At 29.6% G+C, this 9,572-nt stretch overlaps 1 protein-coding gene across 1 annotated transcript; it reads right to left on the bottom strand.

Annotated features, from left to right (window-relative positions):
• Positions 1-978: 978 nt before the first annotated feature.
• On the bottom strand, positions 979-9,363 carry Der-2 (Derlin 2). The gene is made up of 5 exons (XM_088234468.1): positions 9,077-9,363; positions 7,819-8,052; positions 5,280-5,399; positions 3,288-3,451; positions 979-1,679 (listed from the first exon to the last, which is right to left on the bottom strand). Exons 1-5 carry the CDS (start codon positions 9,167-9,169, stop codon positions 1,562-1,564), a joined length of 729 nt encoding a protein of 242 aa, XP_088090594.1. The 5' UTR covers positions 9,170-9,363; the 3' UTR covers positions 979-1,561.
• Between the last annotated feature and the right edge of the window lie 209 nt (positions 9,364-9,572).

The following is a 9,572-nucleotide window of genomic DNA, read 5'->3' as shown; positions in this document are numbered from 1 at the left end:
TTGGACTTGTCGGTTGACAGGTAATACTCGAGTACAAATTAATTGCAGAGTGACTTTGTCATTAAGTTCTATATTTTTCAATAATATCCTGCATGAAAAAATCACAAAGTTCATTATGCGAGCGTTTTGCAAGAGATTGTTGAAAAATGTGATATGCAAAGTAATGTTAACGTAAATTTGTATTTAACGAGTTTAACCTGTCAACCGACGATATGTAGCAAGAAATCTACCTGTTCTAAATGATAATTCAAATCGTTAAGAAGTTTGTACTTAATTAAGACGAGTTATTATGAGTATCGAGGATGTACTAAGGCACAAGAAAAGTGGCTCAATCCTATATAATATAAAAATAATTATTTCGACTGTGCAATTTGTCCTGGAATCTCTTGTGCCTTTGGTGTAATATAAAAAAATGTCATTATTTGTTTTATTAATAAGTGTCAAAAATTTTTAGCAGTACGTGGAAAGTTTTTTAATATATGACATGCACTTAACCCTGTGCGCTGTACAATCTTTATTCTATGACGGGTATAAAATATAGTATTCTTACAACGAATTGTCTGGAAGTCACAACATTTCTTGATGTAAAGCCCTCAAAATTAACTTCCTAAATGACAGCTCTGACTTGAAAAATCAACAAAGTGCAACACGGAAACTGATGTATTTGCTTATTTTCAAACAGGTCTGTCGAAACAACAATTTAACAAAACAAATCATTGTTTTTTCTAGTTAACAGAGTAATATATCAAGTGGAGGTGAAATAATATAATATGTAAATGCATTTAATAGTCGCCATCATGCAAATTGTTGAATACATACACTTATTTTATCCAAAGAATTAATTTTATTTATATTTGATTAATACTTTGTGATAAACTTTCTTCTTTACAACAGATTATGATGTAATAATTATTTTCCAAGTGTACCTAATATTTAGGTTTTTCTTAGCTGTTGTTGATGATTAAATAAAAGTAGGAATAATCATTATGTTTTATTTCCGATAACCACCCAAACCTGCCTTACATTTTTTTAAAAAAACAAACACTGGACCAAATCAGCCAAACAAAGTGAATGTCACAGATAAAAGCGCAAGAAAATTTTCACCCTTCATAATATTTTTAAAAAATAACCGTAATAATTCCAAGAACCCTTCAAATATAAATAACTAACAAGAGAGATATTTCAAGTCTCTTATTCTATGTAGACTCATGGACATCATAGTCACACAAGAGTTGACTTAATTAACACTGATTTAACATTTGCAGAATTTGAAATTTTCCCAAAATAATAATACAAAATAGTTGGTATTTATTGTATAGAAATTAACTTTATTTGTATAGAAGATATAAACTGTACACTATAAATACACAAGCAATATAAATATACATATAACCATATATTACTCACACTAAACCCCATAGCATTATTAATTTATTTGAATAAATATCAAAACACTAAGTTCTAACACTTCATCACATCCATTAAAAACTGTTGGAAAACAGAAGATCGTAATATTTAACTCTTTTTGGAATCACAATTTGTACAACAGGAGACAAGACATTCATCTATTTTGTGGAGGATTATTATCGGCTCTTTCTCCCCAGTTGAACCCACCGGGTCGCTCTTCAGGAAGGGGAATGTACTCGGGTTCTTCAGGTGGGTAATCAAACAGGCTCTTCCTATACAAAAAATAATAATTTAAAGCAGTGTTTTTCAACCGGTGAGTCCGCAAAGCCTTGCTTGGGGGGTGTCGGCCCACAAGCTAATTAAATGTAAAAAGCGAGGGTTAAAGGTCTACAAAGGTTACACTACAGTAAAAATACAATAATTTCAGTAAGAAGGCTATGCCTGTTCATTTTTTTTAAAATCAATTTTTCGAATTGTGGTTTTATTTTCTAAACACAAATAACCATTTTTTTTTCTAATTGGAGTTGTTTATTTCTCCTTTTAAGATTTATAAGCCTTGTTGCTCCTATGTTACCCTTGATTTTTCATTTAAGGTCTCAAAAGAGAGAAAATGCGAGCAGTAAGATAAAATAAAGAGGTCGCGTATTCAAAAAGTTTAAAAAACGCTGATTTAATGTGAATATTATTGTCGCCGTGTGCATATATTATTTTGCTGACCAGAAAAACTCACACATGAAGTATGTGAAACATTTTGATGGTGTCTATTATGTATAAAGCTATGATTAAATATAAAAATTCAGTTAGAAATATTGGTTCAAATTCATTAAAATATCTAAATCCTGATTGGTTACTGAATCGTGATGATACCCTATTAAATGAGATGTTTTAGGTAAGCATTATAAAATAAAACAAAATACATTATTGAAAACATAAAATAGTTTTTTCTTGTGCAACACTAATATTTAGATTATTTTCAACTACATTGTTACAAATAACTGTTCTAGGATTATACAAATAAAGTTTTTCTCTTACATCACTTCACATTGCATACATTAATATTGTTATTTTTAATCTAATTTATCTACTGAAATTTGTATCACAGCTAAAATTGCTTTAATGAAATTTTATCAACTACCTTTGGTTTAAAATCTTGACCTTATATTGCTTTTTCAAATTTTTAAAATTACTTGCTATACCTGTTATTCTTTCTTTTTTCTCTGCTGCATTGACATGTTTTTATACCTTTAAACTACTTTTAATTACTTATATTGTGTATGTATATAAAATCGATATATTGCTGCTCTTACTATAATGTGTCATTAATTTTGAAGATGTTTTTTAAATTGACTTAAATTTATCGTCTTATATTTAATTTAAAGATTATTCTCATTGTTTCTTTGAATTCCATAAAATATGTATGTGTATATTTATGTATTTCCTTTTTGAAAATGTTATTTTTTTTTATATCTGAGCATGTTTATCATTCTTTATTTTAATTCTCAACTTTCAATTACTTTTACAAAAAAAATTCTTCATTTTTAATATTATTTCCATTTGCAAATACTAACTACAAACATTAAAATAACTTTTTTACTTTAATTTTTAAACAACTTCTATTTATGTTTTTTTCCTTTTTTTGTACTTTCATTGATAACCTAACATATAATTATTATATAATATGGATTCACTGGTCCATTAGAGTTAAGTCTGTGTAATATATAAAACTATGAAACCGTACTGTATGTTTCCTGAAGAAAGAAAAAAAAAGTTGAGGTAGGAATGGTAATCATCAAGCAACATCAATAGTTCACAATATTTGACATTACGGGAACTACATCCGACATGTCTTAATCAAATAAAATACTTAGATTTGAACTTACAAAACGTTTGGCGTTTTTAATAAGCGTCTTCCTCCAACTTCATTAGGGAAGACATCCTCCATGAAATAATAAATATGTCCTACAGCCATTCCCATCAGATCTACCCAAATAGCATTTCCAAGAAGAACAGAAAATCCAAATAGGACCCATGGTAAGTACGGTGCCTATAACAATATGAATATGTATAGTCACAAATGTTATAAAATCCAATGCTTGGCAACAATAAAAATGTTTACTTTTAAATACCTAGCACATTAAAGAATGTTGTACATTGAATCTACAATATAACTCAATAGAGTATATATCAAAATATATAACATATCAAAATAACATATAAATCATATAAATATATAACATCAAAATGTATAACATTTGAGGTTACTTTGATTTAAAACCGAACTAAAAATTCCTAATAAAATGAAAGTCACTCCCAAACATGTTAAATAAATAATTTCTGAAGGATTTTAAAGTGATTCTTAACATGTTCGAGACAACCTCTACATGAGCCATAGGAGCTTAAGCAACATTTGATATCAATTTAATCTGAGTATGTAGTTAAATGAAAAAAATATTGTTTTTAACCACACCAAATCAAATGCCAATATTAAAGCTGGAAACTAAAATAAACAAAGAAAATCTGTATGGCTAAATTAAAGTTTCACACCAGACAAATGTTATAAAATCCAATGCTTGGCAACAATAAAAATGTTTACTTTTAAATACCTAGCACATTAAAGAATGTTGTACATTGAATCTACAATATAACTCAATAGAGTATATATCAAAATATATAACATATCAAAATAACATATAAATCATATAAATATATAACATCAAAATGTATAACATTTGAGGTTACTTTGATTTAAAACCGAACTAAAAATTCCTAATAAAATGAAAGTCACTCCCAAACATGTTAAATAAATAATTTCTGAAGGATTTTAAAGTGATTCTTAACATGTTCGAGACAACCTCTACATGAGCCATAGGAGCTTAAGCAACATTTGATATCAATTTAATCTGAGTATGTAGTTAAATGAAAAAAATATTGTTTTTAACCACACCAAATCAAATGCCAATATTAAAGCTGGAAACTAAAATAAACAAAGAAAATCTGTATGGCTAAATTAAAGTTTCACACCAGAGAAAAGCAATTGTCAAATTTGTATGAGTGATCAGTTTACATAGTTTATTTTCTATTATTGACTACAGAGTCATGATCATTTTATATGAAAAAACAAGACAAATGTTTGAAAGCCATTTTGACAAAAACTGTTTAAATGCCACTGAAGTTCCTCTGGCTCTCAGCGCCTCATAAGTAGAATGCAATCTAACTTGTTCAGGATTCTGCCATGTGTGGAAGTCAGTTTGAGACATGACCATATTTCTTTGGATACCCAATTTGGTAATCCCGAGTTCCTATCCGATATCTCCAATTTTACATTTACACAAACATTTTTAAATAGTGGCTGATTTAAGTTAGTTGCAAATAATAATGTTTGGAAAGATTATTTATAAATTTTATAGCATTAAAAAAAAAAATGTGAGTTACAAATGTACATTTCAAGCAGTTTTGAGATATACCCTGAAAATTCATTTTAAATACATTAAGTATACAAAGAATATGTAACTAAGTCAGATATTTGATAATATGATGAAGATGTTTCATCATCATCATTTTGATCATTTTGATCATTTTTATTATATGGAGGTAAGATGACACTTCAGACACCAGTACAGGGACTATGAAATATTCTAGCGGAAAAGCACCCTTCTAAATAAATATTTTATGTCAGGAGTCGAACCCGAGAACTCTTGCATGGTAGGCAAACGCGCTGATTATTACCCCACGAGGCCGACAAGATGGCCGAAGATGTTCAGCAACAATTCAAATGTATTTATAATACATACCAGTTTTAACCATTAAAAATAAATATCTTAAATTCGTGTCTTTGCGGATTTGTTATTTAAAAAATACATAAAAATATTTACCGGGAAGTTTAATCCAAAGATTGTGAGTCTAATGTAGGGATTCCGTCTTGACCAAATATAGACCAGCATAATGGTGAAGGCTTGTCCAAGGAATAGTAGATTTACAAAGAATGCGAAGAACTAAATCACAGTTAAGGAATAACGATTGCTCTAGTTTTGATTTCTAAATTTAAAAAAAATTGTATTGAAAAAAATCCTTTTATCACAGTAATAAACAAGAAAAACACAAAACCTTTCAAAATGAGTCAATATAAACTATTTACAGTGATTGCAAATAATTTGCAAATTTTCACAATTGATACTGGTAATTTAATTAGGGAAAAGATACAATAAATAATTCTTGTACTTCCGTCACCAACTACTTTTTGTTAAGTATTTAGACATTTATGCATCTTCTCATGTATGCACTCTGATTATTCTGACATGTAATATAATATTACCTTAACACAACTTCTTACCCAGGCTCTCTTATATCCTCTCCCTTATAAATATAAATAACTTTTTTTTACTTATGCACCCACATACACATACCTTCTCAAACACACATGAACACAAATGTCGCACACACATGATATTGTAAACTCTCCCCATTATTAGTATTATTTAAGTAACAGTGGATTTTTTTTAATTGGCTCTAGTATTGTTAAGATATTTCTACTTATTGTTTCGTAATGTTCATTTCCATTTTTTGCATCTTTCAACATTTACACTATAAATGGTATTAGTCCTTTCAGATCCATTCACCCTACATGTCCAAATCACAACGCACAGTATTGGGACACCACATGGAGCGAAGGCAAGATAATCAGATGCAAGTCCAAGGACAGTTAAATATAGCAATATAAAACCACATTAAATAAATACTTCTGTGTTGACCTTGCCAGGAGTCAGACCCGGTATTTTAAACAAGGCAGAGAAACCACTATTAGCCTCAACTTGATTTCACTTTTCCTGAGAGCCAGAGTCTAAAACACTAATCTAGGGTTCTGGTTCTATTTCACATGCTAATACTTTTTGTTTTAAAGTAGTGAATGGCAGACCGATAATAATTTTGTAATTACAGTAGAACTCCGTTTATCCAAACTTGTCACCCTGATCACCAAGTGCCAGGAAACAAAAAGTAAAGACGTTATAGTAACAAATAAAAAGGACCACACTGCTCGTAAATCAGTTTCTACATCAAAGGCATTAACTTTGCTGGACATTTTAAAGTATGTTTTCAATGTGATTCCAATTCGCTGTTCAAGTGTAAATTTGTGAAGTGATCTTAGAGTAAATTGTGCGTTTTATTTTAAAAATAAAAGCTTTTATTAAGGGTAATTCAATTATCTGTCCCGTAATTATTAGTAGCACAAAAAATACTTTTAAATTTGTAATTTTTAATTCCCGCAAAAATTGTCATTCATTTGCTCCTGGCCATTGAAATTTGTTAAGAACATTATCAAGAATTTTGATGGAACCACAACCAAGGCCAAACACATCGCATTTTTCTAGCAACGTGTTTTTATTAAATTTCTTTTTTACATTTATGTATGAAAACATTTCTCCACAATGCTCGTATTGATTTTGAAAATGCAATTACAGTTGAACTTGGTTATTTGCTTGTTATAAATATTACTCGTTATACCAGAAAAAGGTTTTTGAAATCCAATCCCTTTTGATTATTGTCACTATTGAAAATTATAATAAATGCTTACAAATATACCAGTTTCTAAATTTCCAATTCAGATAAATAAACATTCATAATTATTTGTTCACAATGTTGACAATGATAAGGATAAAGAAAACTTTTTACATACTTCAACATATTTCGCGCCACATTCTATTTTACAAATAATTGCCACTTTTTCGCAAATTGAAACACTTCTGTCAGTAGTCATGTTTACGATTCAAGGGTAAGGTTTTAACTTATAGGATATTACCCACTTATATTGTTTATTATGCATTGACCATGAAACATTAAAAAAAAAAAAAACATTGTAAAAAAAACCCCGAAACAAGGATGTCATTCATAAACTACAAAAGAAGTTGTAAATCGTAATGAGGTGCCGAGCCTGTGCTTGCTAAGTTCACAAAGCTTGGATTTTTTACACGCAATTTCAACCACATGTGTGATACTTTGTCAATGCTGTCGGCGAAAACACCAATTAGGTACTTAGAAACTTACATAGTATCATAAACGTAAACTGATCCCAAGGCTCAGCAGCATCGGTAATAAGTTAGTCCATTTGGATTTTATTACTTAGGTTCTAATTTGGACAGTGATATTTTTAATTGAAGAGTTTTTGCTCAACTGTTGACAATATTTTTGTTCGGTATGGCCGAAAGAAGCTCACTATAAAAATGAATAAATGTATGGAGTAAACCACAAACTAAAATGTCAACGAATGTTTCCTCATGATATCCGAGATCTCACTATTTCCGTAATCGTTATAACCAAGTTCGACTGTAATTATTCTAAATCTATTTCATATATTTCTATCGGTATTCTAGAATGTGATATTTCCCTATTAGAGTTTTTATTATTTTTAAAGGATACAACCATTAATGTGCCTCCAAATATGAACATCATAACGAAATCCGCAGTTCGGCCTCTAAATGATCCTTCCTCCAGCATCCGACAATAGCGGTACGTGAAGACCATGTTGAAGAAGAAATTGAAGCCCATCGGACCAAAGAATAAGAAGGCAGTGATGATTCTCCATATTTGGTATTCATTGAGTATTAAAATTGGGTTGAAATATAGCTGGAAAGGGGAAACCAGGTCTAATTGCTGAAAACAGAACGAATGATTTATAAATAAATTTATTAATTTATTTTATTTAATGTGGGTTTAGTAAGTTTCAATATATTTTTTTAGTTATCGAAAAAACAAATACAATCGTTACAAATAAAGGATTAAAAATGTATTTTGGGATGCCTCAAAGTTGAAAATAATCTTAATAATATTACAGTAAAATTTTTATTGTATGTATTGATTTTTTTATGCTAATAAAGGTTTTTATAAAAAAAAAAATTAAAAAATAGGGATGAGGACTATTCAGTGTGAAGAGTGCTCAACACCCCGACTAACCTAGAGGTAGAGGCAGATCACCAGAAACATGATGGTCTAATATTGAGGAGTTGGCGGTAAAATATGTTCCTGTTATGACAACTCAGGACAGACCTAAGCGCTTTGGTACGAGGAGGCCTGACTTTAGATGAATTGGGATAAAGTGGTAGGAAGAAGAAGAATAAAGACTAATACTTATACTTATACAATATATACTTATTTATTACAAAAATATATTTTGAATGTTTCGAGAAGAATTATTGATAATCAGTCCTATACTTCAGGTGCTTGTCTAAAAACAAATATTGCAGTGAAAAAATACCATTAAAAATAAACGTTTTATGTGGACCTTGTCGGGAATCGTACCTAGGATTTCATGAATGGAAAGCATATATGCTAACTTTTTCATCATGAGGCATGCGGAAAGTATTTACACTTTTTTCTTAGTATTCTGTCATTTAGTGTATCATCCCCATAATAGAAAAATATCAGATGAGGTACCAAATATTTAATATTTTTTTGACAATTTACTGTAAGAGTATACATTTTACCTCTACATAAATACATATGAAGGGCCCGGCGTTTAGAATTATAGTTATAGTATAAAAGAAAAGGAATACACATTAAATATATAAATAAGTACTAAGCAAATGCAACCAAAAGATTTATTGCGTTGTGTACTTAACCGTGTATGACGAATTGACATAATAATTATATGTTTACATTGAGTAATTGTTGTACTTACTACAGCGAAAGTCGTGATAACACAGGCAGTAGTATAAGCCCTTGTCACTGTTGGCATTAACAGGTACTCCTGCCGAAATGTCTGATAGGCCATCGTAAAATATTTTTATATTACTATCATATAATACTCATAATCAGACACAATTTAAAGAAATAGTCGCAAAAGCAAATACATTTTAAACGTAGAACTATAGAACACAACTGTCACATCAACGGACCGTGGCAAATTTTATTGGTCCACATAATATTTTTATTTTATCCTATTTATCGGTGTGTCGTGTCGCGAGTATAGAGTACAGCAATTTCTTACATTAAAAATTGAATTATTGAAAATAGCAAGTCAATTGTAAACTTTGAAATCTTCTATTAATATGTAAAAAAGATTATTCAAAACTTCAGACTTAGTTTATCATACAATAAAAGTGTCGGTGCTTTTTACAAACATTTATAACTTACTAAAATTTTACTGAAACAAATATATTCTCTATGCCTGATTG

The sequence above is a fragment of the Micrasema longulum genome, unplaced genomic scaffold (assembly GCF_059751315.1).
Source record: "Micrasema longulum isolate JH-2025_06_02 unplaced genomic scaffold, ASM5975131v1 h1tg001245l, whole genome shotgun sequence".
NCBI classification, from domain to species: Eukaryota; Metazoa; Arthropoda; class Insecta; order Trichoptera; family Brachycentridae; genus Micrasema; species Micrasema longulum.
Note: the sequence above shows the minus strand (reverse complement) of the source record. Positions and strands in the feature narration are given on the sequence as shown.

What these genes read in the sequence shown, in the direction of transcription:
- Der-2 (XM_088234468.1), bottom strand. Translation starts at nt 9,169, where the DNA reads ATGGCCTATCAGACATTTCGGCAGGAGTACCTGTTAATGCCAACAGTG. An exon ending in TTATCACGACTTTCGCTGTA is followed by an intron (nt 8,053 to 9,076) that starts GTAAGTACAACA and finishes TTCTGTTTTCAG; the next exon opens with CAATTAGACCTGGTTTCCCC. An exon ending in TCTTTGGATTAAACTTCCCG is followed by an intron (nt 3,452 to 5,279) that starts GTAAATATTTTT and finishes ATATTGTTATAG; the next exon opens with GCACCGTACTTACCATGGGT.